General features: G+C 41.2%; 1 protein-coding gene and 1 non-coding gene across 3 annotated transcripts in view; both read right to left on the bottom strand.

Moving 5' to 3' along the window:
- Positions 1-23,359, bottom strand: part of LOC143295408 (uncharacterized) — a 30,444-nt gene that overhangs the window by 1,392 nt on the left and 5,693 nt on the right. Inside the window, exons 3-11 of one of the 2 annotated variants that reach the window (XM_076607089.1) lie at positions 22,199-22,667; positions 21,288-21,521; positions 19,714-19,838; positions 18,947-19,052; positions 17,584-17,791; positions 15,160-15,340; positions 11,202-11,228; positions 2,881-3,053; positions 467-579 (exon numbers count right to left, since the gene is read on the bottom strand). In XM_076607089.1, coding sequence (XP_076463204.1) covers positions 467-579; positions 2,881-3,053; positions 11,202-11,228; positions 15,160-15,340; positions 17,584-17,791; positions 18,947-19,052; positions 19,714-19,838; positions 21,288-21,521; positions 22,199-22,667 — 1,636 coding nt within the window. The remainder of the gene's footprint in view (positions 1-466; positions 580-2,880; positions 3,054-11,201; positions 11,229-15,159; positions 15,341-17,583; positions 17,792-18,946; positions 19,053-19,713; positions 19,839-21,287; positions 21,522-22,198; positions 22,668-23,359) is intronic. The other variant, XM_076607090.1, reaches the window with a different exon arrangement.
- Positions 17,858-18,071, bottom strand: LOC143295546 (small nucleolar RNA U3). Its single transcript, XR_013057034.1, has one exon. It is a non-coding gene; the product is annotated as a small nucleolar RNA U3 (small nucleolar RNA).

Here is a 23,359-nt window from a genome sequence, read left to right as displayed (position 1 = left end):
GTCCCATGATGGAAGACTATCTTCAAACAGGACTAATTTCCTTGACTAATCTTGGCTCAGAATTTTGTTTAGTAGAATGAAATATGTAAATGTGACTCTCCACACAAACACACACACTTGCACACAGAAACACACAAAGACATATCCACATTACCATGCATGCACACAGACATGCACACACACACATCCCAATACAAGATATGGTGATTTATACATTCATCCTGTTTTTCATAGGAAAATATGTTGTATGTTTATTATGATTCAAAATAAACCATGCTTACTGAGTCCAATACATTTTTATATTTCAATTACTAGTTACAAAGTAAATGAATATCTGTATCGCCTATCTATCTATACATATATATATATATGTACACACACACACACCCAAGATAATTCCAGCTGTTAACATAATGACATCCATCACACACAACATCCAATCCACATGATCAGTTCCGTGGAATACCTGGAGACGATCTGCATCTCCAGAGTTGGAAAATGACGCCCCCTCTGTCTGCAGAAGGTTAATAAGCGTTTGGAAACACACGTGGACCCACTTCAGGTACTGCCCTGTCGACTCTGCAACATTTCAGTTTCAGCTCTGAAGGAGGTGTCAATGCATTCAGACAAATCCATATATGCTACATCACATTTGCTAGGTAAATGCCTGACAGCACCGTAACCCAGTGCATTACTCAGGCCCTGAGTGTGTGTGTTTATTTCACTGTGTACCTATCATAATGGATTTCTGCTACAGAATGTTGCCAAAGGACAACACTTACTTTGCCGTGGGTTCTTTTACAGTGTGTCAAGTGCATGCTGCATGCGGGACCTCAGTTTTATCCTCTCATCCAATGACAAAATGGTCAGTTTGATTTTGCAGTCAAATTTGGGAGACCGGGCCAGACTGGGGTTCCAACTGTCCCTCACAGACTGGGATTCCAACCCTCCCTCAGACTGGGATTCCAACACTCCCTCACAGACTGGGATTCCAACCCTCCCTCAGGGATTCCAACCCTCCCTCAGACTGGGATTCCAACACTCCCTCACAGACTGGGATTCCAACCCTCCCTCAGACTGGGATTCCAACACTCCCTCACAGACTGGGATTCCAACCCTCCCTCAGACTGGGATTCCAACCCTCCCCCAGACTGGGATTCCAACACTCCCTCACCAACTCTCCCTCACAGACTGGGATTCCAGCTCTCCCTCACAGACTGGGATTCCAGCTCTCCCTCACAGACACTTCACTGGTAGAAAAGCATCTGAACTAGTCTGCCACCTTCCTCCTTAAACATTTGCAACAGCAACATTTGAAAGACAATACACCATAAACCTTATATTGCATTATTTTTTGTCACAACAGATTTCTGTGTGAAACTGTCCCTGTGGAGAGGGTGTCACCTCCATGCAGTCCCCCCCACCCCCCTCTTTTTTTCTCCCCTCTCTCTGCATGTGTATTTGTTTTACTTTCAAAGTGGATTATGCAACAGAATATTGTCATGAACAACAGTCTGTTGCCAAGGGTTCTTTAACGAGCACTAGGTGCATACTGTATACAGGACCTCAGTTTATTGTCATGTCTGAAAGACTGGCACCTTGCCACCACTCAACGTCCAGTGGAGTGAGGAATAAAAATCTTGATCTGAACATGGGACTTGAAATGTGGACACCCGCTTCCTTGCTTGGTGCATTACCACTGGGCCACTGCTCCACAATGTATACAGTTTTCATCCAGTCAATTTTCATGTACCCTTTGTGGGTTAAAAAAAAAAAGAAAGTTTTCTCTTGCCTTGTCTCGTCTTGCCTTGTCAACTCATGTCTTGCCATGTCATGTCTTGACTTTTATGTCTTTTCATGTCATACTATGTCTTGTCTTTTGGCTTTTCGTGTCTCGACATGTCATGTGATACCGTGTCTTGCCTTGTGGTTCCTTGTTTGTCTTGCCTTGTTTTTCAGGTCATGTCTTGTCTTCCCACTCACCAATGTGTATGAGAACCTGCTCAAGGTGGGGGTGTGGCCTCCTCTTGTGCCATGCAGGCTTTAGCTCTTGTTTTAACATAAATTCTTGTCTTGTTTTTGGTCTGGTCTGGTCTGGTCTTCCTTTGCCTGGTCTTGCCATCTCACCAGTGTATATAATGACCTGCTTGAGGTGAGGTACAGCTTTCTCATGTGCCATGAAGGCTTTAGCTCTTGTTTTAACACAGATTCTTGTCTCGTTTTGGTCTGGTCTGGTCTTTCTTTGTCTTGCCAACTCACCAATGTACATGACCACCTGTATCATGAAATGCTTGAGGTAAGATACAGCTTTCTCACATGCCATTAAGGTTTTAGCTCTTGTTTTAACACAAAACCTTGTCTTGTTTTTTTCTTGCCTTGCCAACTCACCAATGTGCATGATGACCTGTTTCTGGTGGGGTTATGGCTTTCTCATGTGCCATGAAGGCTTTGCCTCTTGTTTTAACATCAATTCTTGTCATTTTTCCTGGTCTTTCCAGCTCACTGATGTATACAACGACCTGGCTGAGGCGAGGTACGGCTTTCTCATGTGCCAGGAAGGCTTTGCCCTCTTGTTTTAACATAAAACCATGTCTTGTTTGCTCTTGCTTTGCCAACACACAATGTACATGACAACCTGCTTGAGGTGGGGTATGAAGGCTTTGCCTCTTGTTTTAGTATAAATTCTTGTCTTGTTTTGTCTTGTCTGGTCTTGTCTTCCTTTGTCTTGTCTGGTCTTGTCAACTCACTAATATACATGACGACAATGCTTGAGGTGAGGTATTACTTTCTTATGTGCCATGAAGGCTTTGCCTCTTGTTTTCACATAGATTCTTGTCTCGTTTTGGTCTTGTCTGATCTTCCTTTGTCTTGCCAACTCACCAATGTACATGACCACCTGCTTGAGGTGGGGTATGGCCTTCTCGTGCTGCCCCATCATGGAGAAGAAGGTACCCAGAGTGGCGTAGCCAAGCAGCAGGTAGTTGCTGGCTGTGGGCTGGCACAGCTTCAAGTAATCCACTGCCATCACCAGGTGTTTCTCTGCAGCCGCCATGCTGTGGACACAGGTACACACACACATACGTCATGTCATGTCATGCAGTGTGCAGTGTGCACACAGGTGTGAGTGTGTGTGTGTGTGTGTGTGTGTGTGTGTGTGTGTGTGGTGTCCATCAATGTGTCTAATCTATCTTTATCTCTCTGTACATCTATCTGTGTGTGTGTGTGTGTGTGTGTGTGTGTGTGTGTGTGTGTGTGTGTGTGTGTGTGTGTGTGTGTGTGTCTCTCTCTCTCTCTCTCTATATATATATATATATATACATACATACATAGATAAGACACGAGAGGGAATGAGAGAGAGAGTGTGCGTGTGTGTGTTCTTTAATATAACTTCATTCATTTCAACATTAAACGTGGGTTAAGAATATGTGTATATCTCTCTTTTACCTTATCTCTGTCTGTCTCTCTCTATGTATAACTATATACATAAAATTAAGTTTGTACAACATAACACACACACACACACACACACACACAGAGGTGTAGGTGAGTGTGAGAGTGATAGACAGCAAGAGAGACAAAGACAGAAGCAAAGACCGGAATCATGCCCTACAATGTCTTATAACTTTCGATGGTGTACATCTTTTCTGTGGCTTTCATATTACAAAACTGAAAAATAATCATTTGTATGGTTTACTAAATCATGGAAACTGAAGCAAGAGGCACTTGCTTCCAACAAGATCTGAGATCTGCATCACATGACAACACTGACCGCATTTTATTTATGATCTGTGCTGCTACCTGCCCCTCTCATGCACCAATCAATACATGCACTGCCAGGCTCGGCCTGGGATCCTCAACTGCCTGAGGGCAGAGAACATTATTTTCTGTTTGCCCCCTACTATGATTTTCCTCCATTACCATTGATCATCAGGAAATTACTTCTGCCTCATCAAAGTAAGAGGTGTTTGCTCTAGAGCTTAAGAAATCTTTTTTCATTATTATTTGTGTGTGTGTGTGTGTGTGTGTGTGTGTGTGTGTGTGTGTGTGTGTGTGTGTGTGTGTGTGTGTGTGTGTGAAGTCCATCTCTGCTGTGTTATCGGTCATGAAGAAATTTCTTGTATCTCACCACAGCTTGAGGCAAGATGGTCTAACCTTTTTTTTTTTCCTGCTTATGCAGTCATTTTGATGAGATGATAAACTGAAGTCTTGTGTGCAGCATGCACTAAGTGCATGTAAAAGAACCCATGGTAACAAAAGGGTTGATTATGGCAAAATTCTACAGAGAAATCCACTTTGGTAAGAACACAAATGCACCTTCAGGCAAAAAAGAAAAAAAAAAGAGAGAAAAAAAAGAAAAAAAAAAGGAGGGTGGTGCTGCACTGTAGTTATGCATTCTCCCTGGACAGAGCAGCCAAAGTTTCATGAAGTCGGAGTTTCTTAAGCAGGCATCTCTGCATTCAGGTAAGTCCATATCTGCTACACCACATCTACTGGGCAGATGCTTGACAGCAGCATAACCAAGCATGCTAGTCAGGCCTTGAGCGCATGCATACATATTTGTGTACCTATCAGAGTGGAATTCTTCTGCAGAATTTTGCCAAAGGACAACATTTTTGTTGCCATGGGTTTCTTTTTCCATGCACCAAGTGCATGCTGCACACTGGACCTCGGTGTATCATCTCAACTTGATGACTGAATGCTCAGTTTGATTTTCCAGTTAAACACAGAAGAAAGGACAAGAGTGGGATTCAAACCCAGACCCTACTGGACACTGTGTTGGCAGGTAAGCATCTTAACCATTCTGCCAACATCCTCCTCCATACAGTACAATGCATCATATAATCTCACCTGTCCTCTCCCTGCCCCCCCCCTTCCCCCCCCCTTCTCCTTATGACTTTTACAGCTTTAAGAATGGCATATTATATTAACTGATCATAGTTTCAATCAATCATAGAGTTTCATTGGTTTGTCACGTTTAAAATCAATGTTGAGAAAAACAAATCAAATTTATATAATGAAACGTTTGTCCAGACAGACCATCTGATTCTCAGTCACACAATCCAGCCACTGCTCATACAGTCCTACAAGCACCCAGAGGAATAATGTAAATGAAAAAGTCTTTGACTGTGCTGCAAATGTCAAAAGATTAAAGGCAGTCAGCAGAAGAAAAAAGAAAACATTGAAAAAACCTCCAACTATTATCTAGCGAAACAAAAAAAAAATTCAGGACTGGCTGGATCAACAGAGACTCCCCGCTGATAATGGCTATGTGTCCAAGATGAAAAAAAAAGATTCCAGAGAGGGAGAGAGGATCGATTTGAAGGAAGAAGTCCAAGAAATCAATAGCTCTTTAGAAATCACACGCACACATGCACACTCTTTGAAACACACACACACGCATGCACGCATGCACACACACACACACACACACACACACACACACAGAGGCATGAAAGCACATAAAAATGCACGTGTCGACACTTCCACAGACACACAGCACACACACACACAGAATACACACACACACACACACACACACACACACACACACACACTGTGACACTTTCTAAAGACAAGAGGGTGGAAGACATCCATACAAAGGGAACAGAAAAATCATAGAGGTTATCAATCTGGCTCTGAACAGTATGAGGAGTGGGATAACAAAACAACACAGTGAAATGTCAGAAAAACCACTGTGGACATCTCAGGATGCATGTAACCAAGGCCTAAACAGCATACAACATCAGCAAGCAGCTTGGGGGACAGCAGTGGGAAAGCAAAGCAAAGGAGTGATCCAGCCTGAAAGCTGCACAGAACAGGAGTGGACCAAAGGGTATCTGGAAAGCACAAAGGGACATGGGTATTTGGAATGCTTTGCATCTGTGTTTTGTGGCACAGTGGCCTAGCGGTAATGCTTCTGACTAAGAAGTGGGTGTCCCCAAGATTTGCATTCCATGTGTTGATGGGGATTTTTAACTCCCTCCTTCACTAGACCTTGAGTGGTAGTTTCTGTGCTGGTCTCTTGCATGAGACAATAAATCAAGGTCATGTGCAGCATGTACTTAGTGCACATAAAAGAACCCATGACAACAAAAAGGTGTTGTCGTTAGCAAAGTTGTGTGAAAAAATCCACTTTGACAGTAAAACAAATACTCTTGCAGCCAGAACAAAGCATGTATGGCACAACACTACAATTATGTTCTCTCCTGAGGGGGAGCATAATGAACTTCATGCAGAAAAATCTGAGTAGACCAAAAAAAAAAAAAAAAAAGAAAAAAAAAAGAAAAAAAGAAGTAACAACACAATGGCTGACGCTAGTCACAGGGAAAAAGATGAGGGCATTACCTAAAGCTATGAGGGAAAGCAAGAGACTACTAAGGTAATACACTGGCTCCCCACAACATGTCATGGCACTATCATGATAAGAAAGTAATATGACACAACACAACACAAACTAACAAAACATATGCCACATAAAACAAAGCATTTAAAAGGAAACAAAAATCTAACCAGCAAACACACAGACACAGAGACAGACACCCACCCCCCCCACACACACAGACACAGGACCATGCTTGTAACCCCACTAAGTCATAGGAGACATGCGAAACAGATGAAAGGCATTGATCAGTTAGTTAGGTAATTGGAACTGTGGCACTGTGCCAGTGGCAAAGCACCTAATCAGTCCTCAGACCTACTGCTGACATCTGACATGGACACATTACGCTTGACTGCTGAGGGAGAAGTAAACCTTTTCCAGAGAAACTCCAGATCCTTTGGTTGTAATCCTGAGATTAGCGAACACGTTCAATCGATATTCTCTTGTGTTGCGTAAGAGTATGTGCACCTTTGGACATGATTTAGGTTTTTCTTTTTCTTTTGTTTATTTTGGGGGCTTTTTCCTGGTGTGTGTGTGTGTGTGTGTGTGTGTGTGTGTGTGTGTGTGTGTGTGTGTGTGTGTGTGTGTGTGTGTGTGTGTGTGTGTTCACTTCTAAATGTGTGTGTGTGTGTGTGTGTGTGTGTGTGTGTGTGTGTGTGTGTTCACTTCTAAATGCTCCTGGTATTCATACAAATGGAAAGCTGGTCTGTAATGGTGATTTGGTGTATTCAGTGTGTTAACTATGATGTCTCTGGTTGAAAAAAAGAAGAGAAAAAGAAACTTCATGAAAGAAGAATAATCATTTATACTGTTTGACGCTTAATTACTTTCACTTTCTTTGAACACATGCTTGTTAGATTTCAGACAAGATCAGAAGTAAAAAAGACAGAGGAGGTAAAAAAAAAAAAAAAAAAAAAAGAAAAAAGAAAAAAGAAAAAAAGGAACTCAACTGAAAGAAATCAGAAATGCATCTGCTGCCGCTTGTTTCATTGCAATGTTCTGTTATGTTACATAGAATGGCATTGTACTGTTTGTGCTGTGCTGCGCTGTGCTGCACTGTGCTGTAATGAACTACTATGCACTGCACCATGTCATAACTGTACCGTACTATACTAGTTTTACTATACACTACACTGCATTGTACTGTACTACACTATGCTACACTGTGCTGTACTGAACTGCCTTGTACTATGCACTGTACTGTACTGTACAGCACTGCATTGCACTGCAGCATACTAAATGCACTCCACTACACTGAATTGTATCATACTGGCATCATCGTGTCATGTCATATCATATTGTATTGTATAACTGTTTGTCACAGCAGATTTCTCTCCCTGGAATTTGGGCTGCTCTCCCTGGGGAAAGGGTGTGACCACAGTGCAGCGCCACCATATTGTTGTTATTATCATTATTATCATTACTATTACTATACTTATTATTACTATTATTATTATTATTATTACTGTCATTATTATTATTACTATTATTATTATTACTACTATTATTATTATTATCATTATTATTATTGCTGTCATTATCATTATTATTCCTATTATTATTATTATTATCATTATTATTGTCATATCATCATCATCATTATTACTGTCATTATAACTGTCAGTATTACTGTCATTATCATTATTATGATCATTATTATTATTATTGTTACTGCAATTATAATCAATATCATTTTCATGCCTGCAAGTGTACTTGTATGGGGTCTCCTGTGTGCAGTAAGTGCATGCAAGTGTAATTGTTTTGTATGGGGTCTCCTGTGTGCAGTAAGTGCCTGAAAGTGTACTTGTTTTGTATGGGGTCTCCTGTGTGCAGTAAGTGCCTGCAAGTGTACTTGTTTTGTATGGGGTCTCCTGTGTGCAGTAAGTGCCTGCAAGTGTACTTGTTTTGTATGGGGTCTCCTGTGTGCAGTAAGTGCCTGAAAGTGTACTTGTTTTGTATGGGGTCTCCTGTGTGCACTAAGTGCATGCAAGTGTACTTGTTTTGTATGGGGTCTCCTGTGTGCAGTAAGTGCATGCAAGTGTACTTGTTTTGTATGGGGTCTCCTGTGTGCAGTAAGTGCATGCTACAGACTGGACCTGGATTTTTATGCATTTCTATAATCAACATTTCTTTAATTTTCATTTCAAATGTAGACAATCAAATATACAACAAAGAAAGAAAAATAAAACTCACGCCATGTACCATGGTAACCGAAGAAACAACAATATGTAAAAAAAAAAAAAAAAAAATTAAAAAAAAAATAAAAAGAGAAAAAAAGATAATAATAAAATAAAAAACAACAATAATAATTAGTAAAATAGGATAAAGTAGATTGGGCATAAGTTGATAGATGAATAAGTTATGCTAGAATCAGCAAAGACAGTTTACCCCAGAACCATTTACATCAATCATTAGATAATGATAATAATATTAATATAAAAAAAACCCTAAAAAACACAACACACACACACACACACATACAAAAGAAAAAAAATGTCACCACATCAAAAATCTTGTGGGAAGAAGTGGTTAAAAAGAAGACATTTGAAAATAATAGAAGTATTAACTACTAGGGAAAAGAATACATTGGCTTACAAAAATCCATTGCGTATTAGATCTGGACACATAATCTTTCACAAGCGCATTATACTGTTCAGTTTTGTATGTCACTTAAAGCTGTTTTAGAAAGGCATGCAGATTTGGTGTGCATTTTTCAATTTTGCATTTGTGGACATATAATTTGGTAAACATTATGATGAAATCAAATACGTTATCTGTTTTCAGATGCTGTGCTATGCCAGAAAGTACTAAACTGCGACAATTCTTAATGTTATAGGTATTTTCACATTTTTCATTATTTGTTTTTCATAAATAGGTCCAAAAGGACTGTACATGTTTGCAATGCCACAAGCAATGTTCTATGGAAGGACCTGGATTCACCTTCTCTTCTGAATGAGTAGAATAAACATTGTTATCGTTATCATTATCGTTAGCACCCAGACCACCACCCATGGTGTAGGGGATGGGAAGTAAAATCACGGTCCATACTTGGAACTCAAACGTAAGGATGCTCGCTTCCAATTCAGGTACATCACCACTATAGACGACTGCACCACTATGGGTAGAAGTAAAGCACTCCAAACACCCATGTGCCTACTGCTGTCTCTTTTTGCTTTCCAGATAGTCTTTGAACCAGGGGACACTAGCGTCCCAGTCAGGCATGTTACGGCTGGGCCACCACTCCACACACACTGCACTCAAATGTACTGCACTGCACTGAACAGTGCGGTGCCTGCTGTGCTGTGCAATGCTTTGCCACATTGCAATGTCATGTGTTGTACCATACTGCACTCCACTGCACTCCACTGTGCTGCATACATTTCCACATTGTCCTCAAACACAATTATTGTCCTATTCTGGACCATATAGTTATGCAAAGTATGTATATACTGTCATGTCCTGGACCAAACAATTATCCTGAATTGTGCTATGTGTGCACTACGCTGGGCTTACATTGTACAGTTTATACAAAGTATGTACATACTGTCATGTCCTGGACCAAACAATTATCCTGAATTGTGCTATGTGTGCACTACGCTGTGCTTACATTGTACAGTTTATACAAAGTATGTACATACTGTCATGTCCTGGACAAAACAATTATCCTGAATTGTGCTATGTGTGCACTACGCTGGGCTTACATTGTACAGTTTATACAAAGTATGTACATACTGTCATGTCCTGGACAAAACAATTATCCTGAATTGTGCTACGTGTGCACTACGCTGGGCTTACATTGTACAGTTTATACAAAGTATGTACATACTGTCATGTCCTGGACAAAACAATTATCCTGAATTGTGCTATGTGTGCACTACGCTGGGCTTACATTGTACAGTTTATACAAAGTATGTACATACTGTCATGCCCTGGACAAAACAATTATCCTGAATTGTGCTATGTGTGCACTACGCTGTGCTTACATTGTACAGTTTATACAAAGTATGTACATACTGTCATTTCCTGGACAAAACAATTATCCTGAATTGTGCTACGTGTGCACTACGCTGGGCTTACATTGTACAGTTTATACAAAGTATGTACATACTGTCATGTCCTGGACAAAACAATTATCCTGAATTGTGCTATGTGTGCACTACGCTGGGCTTACATTGTACAGTTTATACAAAGTATGTACATACTGTCATGTCCTGGACAAAACAATTATCCTGAATTGTGCTATGTGTGCACTACGCTGTGCTTACACTGTACAGTTTATACAAAGTATGTACATACTGTCATGTCCTGGACAAAACAATTATCCTGAATTGTGCTATGTGTGCACTATGCCGTGCATGTGTTGGTTTTAGCATGGGTGCAAAAAATGCAGTGCAGATGCTTATTCGTTTATCCATCACCGTTTTTGTTTGTTTTGAAATTCAAATGGTTATAACCACTGTGGGATATGACCATAATGTCAACATGCAACACTTATATATAATATACCAACACTTTGCTGTTACTGCTATCTCAGCTACCACAACTGATAACAATGCTGATAATCCTAGTTATGACAGTGATTATTATATAGAAAGAGAAAAATCAATGAATGGAAAAACGTTAGTAACAAACAACAACAACAAAAAACAGGATGAGATCTTTCTTCTGTTTTGCTTCATTTTAAAAACTATACATAGTGTTGTGCGTGATAACCAAGTTAAAGGATAAAAGCTTATCAGCAATAGCATATAGCATAACAAAAGAACAAAACAGAAAAACACAAAATGGGGAGAAAAAACAAGAAAACAAGAGAAACACTCACGGTTCCAATGCCATATCTGCTCGCTTTCTAAAAATAAACATTTGGGAAAACAAGATTTTATTAATTAAAAAAACAGAACATTAAACATAGTTGAAATATTCAGAAACATAAACTTAGAATGCAGCAAATGATAATGCAATTACCTTAATTTTCACAACATTGAAACATACAAGCAGTTATATGCAATAACACATTATACTGAAAAGCAATAAGCAAAAGTTAATTAACAAATCAGCGAAGGGATTTTAACAAATATACAAGACGGAGAAAGTGTGTGTGTGTGTGTGTGTGTGTGTGTGTGTGTGTGTGACTGCACATGTGTTTTGCAATACTAACACAGGTATAAGATATAAGCCTATAAATATATATATATCTTGCAGGACAATGTACACCTGAAACGACCAGGAAAAAAAACAGTAATAAAGACAAAAAGACATGCACACCAACAGTCACAGCAGTAGCTGGTACCCACTACAAGTTTATAACAGCAGTCGGTAAGCCACCAGTTCTGACAGCAGCAATGCGCCGACAAATGTGAAACTGTGTCTGCTTTCTGTCAGCCGTTTGAATTTTAGTGAACAGTTACACAGGTACAATAGCTGAGCGATGAAAGAAGCACATGACTTTCAGTGTAAGGGTCCTGGGTTTGAATCAACAGACCTGCTAGTGTCTGAACCTTGTTCATGTATATACGCAAGCAGATCAAGTGTGCATGTTTAAGGTCTGTAATACTCGTCAGAACTGGGTGGGGTATTGAAACAAGAACAAAACCAGCATGCACATCCTTTTCAGTTTCAATTTCTCAAGGAGGTGTCAGTTTGTTTGGACAAATCCATATACACTACACCACATCTGCAAAGCAGATGCCTGACAGCAGCACAACCCAATGCACTAGTCAGGGGCTTGAGTGGATGCATATCATTATGTTTGTGTATCTATCAGAGTGGATTTCATCTGCTGAATTTTGCCACAGAACAAAACTCGATCTTGTTGCCATGGGTTCTTTTTCAGTGCACCAAATGCATGCAGCACATGGGACCTTGGTATATCATCTCATCCAAATGCCTAGAAGCTCAGTTTGATTTTCCAGATAAACTTGGGAGAAAGTGCAAGGGTGAGAGGAGGAACTGAACCCAGACCCTCACAGACACTGTGCTGGCAGAAAAACATATGATCCATTCACACTCCTTCTTCCGAAGTACTTTCTTCAAAGAGTATGGCTGCCTACATGTAGGATGAAAACATTCAAGAACATAGCAGCCCACTGGTCAACACAATGAACCTGGGAGCTGCAGACCATGAATGCAGCAGAAGTGAACAGTTATCCTGACACTCCACTGTGAACAATTCCACAAATGAAGCAAGAGCGGACAGAGTGTTCATCCCCACTTGTCCAGCTGGACAACTCACCAGCCTCCAGAGTGGCCATGTTTGTGTCAGCTGTTACGCTGTGTGAAGTGTGTGAGAGTGTGCCTAGTGGTGAGTCAACGTGCCAGTCCCAAGTGGCTCTCACACTGTGGCAGTTGTATGCACATGGCTATATCACTAACAAGTCTTGTAAGTTCAGTATACGTATGACACATCAGAAGTAAAGAAAAAACATTTAACCATTTAACTGTTTCAAGCACAGATGACAGATTAACAAACAGCTAGACTGAATCAGGAAATACATGTCTCTATTAACAAACAGCTAGACTGAATCAGGAAATACATGTCTCTATTAACAAACAGCTAGACTGAATCTGGAAATACATGTCTCTATTAACAAACAGCTAGACTGAATCTGGAAATACATGTCTCTATTAACAAACAGCTAAACTGAATCAGGAAATACATGTCTCTATTAACAAACAGCTAGACTGAATCAGGAAATACATGTCTCTATTAACAAACAGCTAAACTGAATCAGGAAATACATGTCTCTATTAACAAACAGCTAGACTGAATCAGGAAATACATGTCTCTATTAACAAACAGCTAAACTGAATCAGGAAATACATGTCTCTATTAACAAACAGCTAGACTGAATCTGGAAATACATGTCTCTATTAACAAACAGCTAAACTGAATCAGGAAATACATGTCTCTATTAACAAACAGCTAGACTGAATCTGGAAATACATGTCTCTATTAACAAACAGCTAGACTGAATCTGGAAATACATGTCTCTATTAACAAACAGCTAAACTGAATCAGGAAATACATGTCTCTATTAACAAACAGCTAGACTGAATCAGGAAATACATGTCTCTATTAACAAACAGCTAGACTGAATCAGGAAATACATGTCTCTATTAACAAACAGCTAGACTGAATCAGGAAATACATGTCTCTATTAACAAACAGCTAGACTGAATCAGGAAATACATGTCTCTATTAACAAACAGCTAGACTGAATCAGGAAATACATGTCTCTATTAACAAACAGCTAGACTGAATCAGGAAATACATGTCTCTATTAACAAACAGCTAGACTGAATCAGGAAATACATGTCTCTAAACTGAAAAAAAGTACAAAAGCTGAAAATGCATAATGTGAATTACATTGTTCATGAATTTACATTTTTCATGAATCTGTCTATGAATTAAAAAAAACTTTGGATCCAAAGGAACACTGATAAATCAATATACTAGGTGAAATACCCTTCAAACAAATCTAATCTCTAGGGATAAGAGAATCCATTGATTGCCTGAATCTGACTTGACATAGGAATCTAGCAATGAAATCTAAAGTAAGCACTAGAACCATCAATAAAAATTTGAATTTAGGTGACATCCTCCATGAGCACATTGACTCTGAGACCAAATCACTTTTTTGTTGTTGGTTAAATGACTTTGCTGTTACCATTGTGCTCTCTGACTTAGGTTAGTAAGTTCTATACATCAACTTTTTTTGTGTTTCAAAATCTCCCTCTACCAAATCAAATGGCATCATCATATCAACTTATGCTCTGGATCTCACACGTCAACTAAAACAGTATTCAGTTGGAATTAACTGTAAAAAAAAGTTTTGACTGTTCGTTAACATTGTTTTTCCTCAGCTGGAATTTTTTTCCTTCTCTGATGGATGGCCTCAGAGTGACCTAACATTTATAGTTCTCTACTGTTACCTTCCATTACATACAGATCCATACTGTCTTACATCAACAAAAAGAACAACACAGCACATGTGTAAAGTGAAAATATACTCTCTGGAAAAGGGAATACAAAATGGCAGCTCTGTCTTAATTTGTCACTGAGGTCTTTTTCCCACCACTCTTGGTGACATGCTCAAGATGCTGCTAAGTCTACTGGGAAGGGAATAATTAAATATTAATGTGGGGCTTATTACTTTCATTTTTAGTTTATAGTTGATGAAGGGAACACCAAAAGACAGGGAGCCCCACACACCATAAAAAAAAAATCCTTTATGACGCTAGCACTGCTTCATTAAAAATCATTAATCATCACACAAACAAAACAAAACCCAATTTAAATACCCTGAATGATCAAATAACCTGAATGTGTGAATTACAGGAAGTATTATGCACCCCCACCCCATCCCCACCCCCCAAAAAATGCTTACCTACCACTGTTCTAAATGCAGGAAACAAACACTATGAAACAATCTTTTTAAAGAAAAGGCAGAGAACGAAAGAATGAGAGAGAGAGAGAGAGAGAGAGAGAGAGAGAGAGAGAGATGAGAGAGAGATGATAGAAAAGGAGAGGGGGGGGGGAGAGAGAGAGAGAGAGAGAGAGAGAGAGAGAGAGAGATGAGATGAGACAGAGACGATAGAAAAGGAGAGGGAGAGAGAGAGAGAGAGAGAGAGAGAGAGAGAGAGAGAGAGAGAGAGAGAGAGAGAGAGATATGAGAGAGAGATGATAGAAAAGGAGAGAGAGAGAGAGAGAGAGAGAGAGAGAAAGGGACAGATCTAGAAATGACGAATAAAAACCAAAAAAACAAACAAACCCAACTTACTGATTCATCTTGGAGTAGATCTGACCCAGCAGAGTGTGTATCTGTGCGGACCTGAGGCTGATGTCACCATATGTGTCGACAACGATGTTGAGGGCGTGTCTGGCTTCCGTCTCCGCCCAGTGCAGCGTGGACTCCTGCACTTCCTTTGGGCAGTGCAGCGACTTCCACTGCAGGGCCATCGCTGCCAGCATCACAGGCACAGTGTTGGTCACAACCATCGTCATCTTCTTCTTCTTTGTCATCATCTTCTTTGTCATGATGATGATGATGATCATCATCATCATAATCTTCTTTGTCATCATCTTCTTTGTCATGATAATCACCATCATCATCGTCTTCATCTTCTTTGTCATCATCATCATCTTCTTTACTGTATTTTGTTATTGTATTACTTTATTTGTGTGTGTCACAACAGATTTCTCTGTGTGAAATTCGGACTGCTCTCCCCATGGAAAGTGTGTGGCTACACTGACAGCGCCGCCTTTTTTTTCTTCTTTTTTTCATTATAAATCGTCATCATCATTACCTTCTTCTTCATTATCATCACCAATATCAACATCAGCATCATCATTATCAAAAGTCACATGTCTGTGTGAGTGTGTGCATGTGAGACATGACTGAATGACACAGGAAACGAATGATGAGCACCAAAAGGCAGCTCTCAAAGCTCTGCCCAGGTAGGCAGCCTGTTGTGCAAATAACTCGGTGTTTGTGAATCACTTTGAGCTCGGTCTCTGACCAAGTATAGGTGCAAAATAAGTATCCATATCATCATCATCTTCTTCTTCTCTGATATCATCATGGTCATATCATGATTATCATCATCATTATCAGTATCATCTTTATCAACATCATCATGTTCTTTATCATTATCATGTTCTTTATCACCATCTTCTTCTTTATCATCTTTATCATCATCTGTATTTTGAAAATAAAACCCTTTTCTGGTCTTTTTACATGGGCAAATATGCGATGTCTAAAAAAAGAGTGCAGTTCAGTACATGGCATCACACAATATCCACCATGACATAACACGATCATGGCAAACTACATCACTGCACCTCTCTCCCCTTCACAACATTACCCTGCCCTACACTATCCTGCCCTACACTACCCTGCCCTACACTAGCCAACCTTACACTACTCTATACTACATTACATTACCTTACACTACTCTACATATGCACTACCCTACATTACATTACCCTACACTACATTATCTTACACTATACTACCTTACCCTACACTACCCTACCATACATTACATTACAATACACTACACTGGCCTGCCCTACACTACAGAAACATACACTGCACTCCCCTACCCTACATTACCTACACTACACTGCCCTACTCTACACTACTTTGCCCGACACTGCCATACCATTGCCTACATTACCCTGTACCGTACCACATTACCTGACACTGCCCTACCATACCCTACACTACCCTGTCCTACAGCACCCTACTCTACACTACACTACCATACCCTACACTACCCTGTCCTACAGCACCCTACTCTACACTGCCCAATCATACCCTACACTACCCTGTCCTATGTACACTACTCTACACTACACTACCATACCCTACACTACCCTGTCCTACAGCACCCTACTCTACACTACCCTACCATACCCTACACTACCCTGTCCTACAGCACCCTACTCTACACTACACTACCATACCCTACACTACCCTGTCCTACAGCACCCTACTCTACACTGCCCTACCATACCCTACACTACCCTGTCCTATGTACACTACTCTACACTGCCCTACCATACCCTACACTACCCTGTCCTACAGCAATCTGCTCTCCACTGCCCTACCATACCCTACACTACCCTGTCCTACAGCACCCTACTCTACACTACCCTACCATACCCTACCCTACCCTGTCCTAGTGTACACTACTCTACACTACACTACCATACCCTACACTACCCTGTCCTATGTACACTACTCTACACTACACTACCCTACCCTACACTACCCTGTCCTATGTACACTACTCTACACAACACTACCCTACCCTACACTGCACTACAATGTATGTTCATGCTTAATCATTCCACGTACATGCATGAATCGAAATCCCTACTGTATTTGTGTCTGTATATGATTTCCAGTTCATGTTTGTTCTTTGTGACCACTGTACAAAAAAAGCATAAAAAGGCACTTTGTCAGCAAAACAAATACACTTGCGGACAGACAAAAAATGAAAGAATAAAAAAAAGGGTGGCACTGCAGGGTGGTGACATACTGTCTCAAGGAAGATAAACCCATATTTCACACACAGAAATCTGTTGTGAGTAATACAATACAGTATAGTACAGTGCAGTGCAGCGCGGTACAGTACAGTGCAATTACAATACAACACAGCACAGTACCACACAACACAACACAAAACACATAACTCACCAAAGTTGGTCAGGTACGGGTGCAGCAGAGGGTGACGCTCAGGCAGCTGGCTGCGAGCGATGCGCACCGCCTCCATGGCGTGGTCGTAGTAACTTCCGTCCACACCGTACGACTGCTGCGCCATCAGCGCCTTGCTCAGGGTGCGGTGGGCCATTGCCAGCTGCAGAGTGTCGCAGCCGTACGTCAGCTCTGCCGTCTTCAGCAGCTCCTGGGGAGAGCATTAACGTTCACAAAATGTGAGTCTCTGTAATGATCAGTAAATGGGTTTTCCCTATCTGCTCAGACTGCCACCTCTTCTTCCAGTCCCACGAAGGGAGAGGAATGTTCATCAATGGAGATGACTGACCATTAAAGCCAGCAGTCATTCACACCCACTACGTGCTCAGAAGAAGTGGCTGTGTCTCTTCATCACAGGTTACAGTCCTGTCAGTATTACCTGACATCTCGGCAGAGCATACTTTTGAAGTGATCCCAGAAAGTATGATCCTGGGGAGAATGCAGTTAATATCTGTGAGAGAATGCACAGCATGGATTGCTTCAATGGCTACTGGTTAGAGCACTGTTTCTAATGTTTGTGAGAGAATGCACAGCATGGATTGCTTCAATGGCTACTGGTTAGAGCACTGTTTCTGATGTTTGTGAGAGAATGCACAGCATGGATTGCTTCAATGGCTACTGGTTAGAGCACTGTTTCTGATGTTTGTGAGAGAACGCACAGCATGGACTGCTTCAATGGCTGTTGGTTAGAGCACTGTTTCTAAGCCTAAGGTCCTGGGCCAGGATGTATGAGCAAATTTAGCAGCACTAATTTGGCTTATCACTAAGAATGTTCCTAACTCCACGGTAAATTCCATTTTTTGAGGAACATTCTTAACTCAAAGCAGACTTTGCGCTGCAAAGATCGCCTCATGCAACCTGGCCCTGGGTCTGAATCCTAGCTGCCTCTGGTGGGCTAGGGGCAGAGGTTTTTCTTATATCCCAGGTCAACACAAATCTTTTTAAAAAATGCATGGACTTGCTAATGTCTGGACCATTTTCATGCATTTGCACATTCAGAACGTCAAAAACACAAATTAAAGATCCTATAACCCATGTAACAGTTGGGTAGTTTACTGAAACATGAACATACCCAGCATGTACATCCCCCCACGGCCCCTGGAAACCCAGGAACTTCAGACTGAAAGTCCAACATCTTATTTAAAAATTCTGCTGTTGTGCCTGTCTGGGTTCACCTATAAAGCATAAGAATGGATACTGACTGTACTGCTGCAGTGCATAAATATCGGTCTTGTTTAATCCCTGAAATATGTCAAGGCATACAAAAAGTGACAAACAACCAGGGTTAAACAACATGTCCACTCACATTTGCCAACTGGACCCCAATGCTGTCCTGCTTGAATTCATTGCACACATGACAGAGACTGTTCAGTGCTTTCAGGTACAGTGGGTTGTACTTGCCAAACTTATCCCTGGAATAAAAAAAAAAGAAAGAAAAAAAAAAAGGTAGCAGCAGTTGTAGTTGTAGTAGTAGTAGTAGTTGTAGTAGCAGCAGTCATAGTAGTATTAGTTTCAGTAGCTCTTACATGCACATGTGCACACACCCTTAGATATACAAACATGCAAATGCACATTGTGTATATAAGTATATAAAGATATAGAGCACACACACATAAGTATGCACACACACAAATAGGGATGCGTAAACGAGGACATATGCGCCACCAACACACATGCACACACACACACACACACTCACTCAATCACATCCACACATACACACATGCAAACACACACATTGTACTGAAATATTCATTTCAAATTCCACCCTCCATCTACCTGTTTTCTCCTCACTCACCATTCATCCCCCCTCCCCCTCCTGTCCAAAACAATAACACTCAAATATAAAAATCGATAATTCAACAAAATGTCTACAATCACCATTATGTGTGATGGGACAAACAAAATTCACCATCATCACACACACACACACACACATACACACACGCACACTCACTCAAACACACACACACACACACACATGCCCGCGATCATCTGCGAGTGTGCGCACACACACACGCACACACACACACACACACACACACACACACACACACACACAGATCTACTCACAGAGCAAACTGGACAGCAAACACAGCCAGGGATTCTGCTTTGTTCATCTGCCACATTGCACAGTACGTCAACACAGCGTGTGTCACAACCTCCACCACAGACCTGGGGTCTTCCGGATCCAAATCCTGTCGACACAAAACTGACTGTTACATTTTGAGTGCAGTGACCCAATGGTTAGCATGCTCAATTTTCACCTGAGTTTCCAGGGTTTGATCTAGTGAGTCTAGGTGTAGACACTTTTCTGATCTCCCAGGTCAACATAAGTGCAGACCTGCTAGTGCCTGAACTCCTTTCGTTAGTATATGCATGCAGAAGATCAAATATGCATGTTAAATATCCTGTAATCCATGTCAGCATTTGCTGGGTTATGGAAACACAAACATACCCAGCATGTGCAACTCTGAAAACTGAGTATGGCTGCCAACATGACCATATATCTAAAAGCCCACTCGTACGCATGAGTGAAATGTGTGAGTTGCAGCCCACAAACACATATGAAGAAGAAGATTGGAACAAATGTACATGTATTATATCTGTCTGTCTATTTGTCTATCTATCTATCTTTAAAGAAATGGGGAAGTTTCTGTCTCAGCCTCACATACATATGGAGATGCCTCTGTCCAGGTGTGAATGGACCCGACTTGGTTGGGGAAGGTTAAAAGTGGCGGAAGGACAGGATTATGCCCCACGTTCATATATGGAGCCCTAGACACAGTGGATATATGCACGTTGCCTCTCTTGCCATAAAAGGCTACAGCGCTTCCCTGGACCAGCTGTCAGTGGACTGAATGGAGCTATACTCAGCGAGTGAGACAGACAGTGGGCAGACTGGATGGACTGTACTCCAACGAGTGAGACAGACAGTGGGCAGACTGGATGGACTGTACTCCAGCGAGTGAGACAGACAGTGGGCAGACTGGATGGACTGTACTCCAGTGAGTGAGACAGACAGTGGGCACACTGGATAGACTGTACTCCAGTGAGTGAGACAGACAGTGGGCAGACTGGATGGACTGTACTCCAGCAAGAGAGACAGACAGAGAAAAAAGAGGTATCACAATTCTCTGGAATTTCTTCTTCTTCTTTGTTCGTGGACTGCAACTCCCACATTCACTTGCATGTACTCGAGTGTGCTTTTACATGTATGACCATTTTTACCCTGTCATGTAGGCAGCCATACTCTGCTTTCGGGGATGTGCATGCTGGGGATGTTCATGTTTCCATAACCCACGGAACGCTGACATGGATTACAGGATCTTTAACGTGCGTATTTGATCTTCTGCATGTGTATACACACAAAGGGGGTTCAGTCACAAGCAGGTCGGAAAATCTTCACCCTTTACCCACCAGGCACCAAGATTCGAACCTGGGACCTTCAGATTGAAAGTCCAATGCTTTAACCACTTGGCTATTGCGCCTGTCATTGTCTGGAATAAAAATGAACACACCTGCAGCGCTTTCTTGGACCAGCTGTGGGCAGACTGGATGAAGCCACACTCCAGCAAGAGTGATAAAAAAAGACAGACAGACAGAAAAAGAGGTATTGCAATTCTCTGGATGAAAAATAAACACACCTGCAGCGCTTTCTTGGACCAGCTGTGGGCAGATTGTATGGAGCCATACTCCAGCATCAAGGCACTCAGCTCCTGATGCAGACGACCTTCAACCAGCAGCTTCTGGCCAAAGGACACCATGTCTACTTGGAAGGCCAGCTGAGTGGCTGAGAAGTACGCCTGCTGGGCTGTTTTCAGATCGTACGAGTCGTTGCAAATCCCCATCAGCCTCACATGGGCTTTGTACTCGTCAATCTGTAGGACAACATGCAAAAGTGGATGGATGTGATGGATCAATTTAAACTTGGTTTTCAACCTTGCAGACTCATGATAAACTATTCTGAAATGTGAAATCAGATGTTATTTGAAACCTTAAAAATGTATGATACTGCATATACTCATGCTGATTCAAAGTTCTGCTTTTGTTTTTTTTGTTTTTTCCCCCCAAGAGTCGAGATAGTAATGTGCTGTTAAAAAATCTTGTTCTCTATTCACCTTAATAACTGTTTGATGAAAACAATGTAAAATGTATCCAGATACTGGTTTGAATTAGGCTAAAACTGTTTGTTAGTTTTTAGAGTTGGAAATGTTATTAGCTGTGCATCTGATGTTCTGTCTGACAAAAATAAAGCTATCATATATACTCATTGATGATCACCCAAAAATGCATACACTTACACACACGTATACTCCGGACACATACAAGCACACAATCAGTTACGTACACAATGTCTGTCTTGCAAAGGCCAGATCAAAGATCTGTAATACCAACTCATTGCACAGACATGTCAAATTTATCCACTTAAACAAACAAAGCATATACACAGTTATGTGCACAATGAGCACATCCACACAAACACAACTTTGCATCATGTATGCAACATTCTCTTTTTGTACAAATCCAACTCTCAGGACACCATCATAACACTTACCCAGTTTTCTATTGCTGGGTTGGACTTGAGCAAGTTGATAATATTGCGGATGGCTTCCTCAGCCATACTCCACATCTCCAAAACCACCAACAAATCCACAAAGCGGAACCCCATCTCCACCACCTGGCGATGAAGACTGGACACCGCATCCACAGCCAGCATCTCAAGGGTGGACGCCAAACTGGTGTTGATATCCTTGGGAATGTTGACATCAGCCGTCTGCAGAGTTCGGATGTGCTTTAGATAGAGGTGGAACAGCTGAGGCTGAGACAAAAACTCCTGAACAGCATCACACATGCAGAGTTCAAACCCTGACGGCAGCTGACGGCGCCTGGCCAACGCTGAGATAATCTCCAGGCGACGGAGGTACTGAAGAGCTGTCTGCTCCTGATGAAGCTGTTCATTGGCTTCTGGTGTGCCCAGCTCTTCCAAGGAATGTCGCAGTTCCTTAGGAAGGTCAATGAGGGACCTGCAGAGCAGTGATATTGTGCTTTTATTGGATTGTTACTTTTTGTTACAACAGAATTCTGTGTGTCCCTGGAGAGTGTGTATCACCAACCATATATCTTGGGTGTTTTTTGTCTGTCTGCAGGTGTGTTTGTTTTACTGTCAAACTGGACTTTTCTTCAGAATTTTGACAGGGACAACTTTTTTGTTGCCATGAGTTACTTTCTTATGTGTCAAGTGGATGATGCACACATGACCTTGATGGGTTAACCACAACATCCACATGAAGAGCAGCCAGACCACCACCACCAAGGTCCAGTGGATGGGGGAGTACAAATCCTGGGATGAATATTGGACTGGACCCTGTAGACACTAGCTTCCTAGCTGGGTCTATTACCACTTGGCCACAACTCCATCACAACATAATACATACATACACTTATGTAGATCTATGTACAACTGCACTTGGCACTTGCTGAAGATATATGTGACACTACACTACAAAATGAGTGTGATGTCACCTTTATAGTCTTTTTGAAAATTCTGTTTAAAGAGCTTTTAACTCTTTCCAATGATTAAAATTGCTTTGAAATCAGACATATGAAGCCTGAGCTCCTGAAGACACTATCCCTTCCACAAAAGATCGTGGGTGCCTTTGGTTTAACACTTCCAAGTCTCCAAACAGTATCCATTTTGGAAGTATTTTAAAGGAAG

This window comes from Babylonia areolata, chromosome 20 (assembly GCF_041734735.1).
Source record: "Babylonia areolata isolate BAREFJ2019XMU chromosome 20, ASM4173473v1, whole genome shotgun sequence".
In the NCBI taxonomy this organism is placed as follows: Eukaryota; Metazoa; Mollusca; class Gastropoda; order Neogastropoda; family Buccinidae; genus Babylonia; species Babylonia areolata.
The sequence above is the reverse complement of the archived record's forward strand: the minus strand, read 5'-3'. Positions and strand labels throughout refer to the sequence as shown.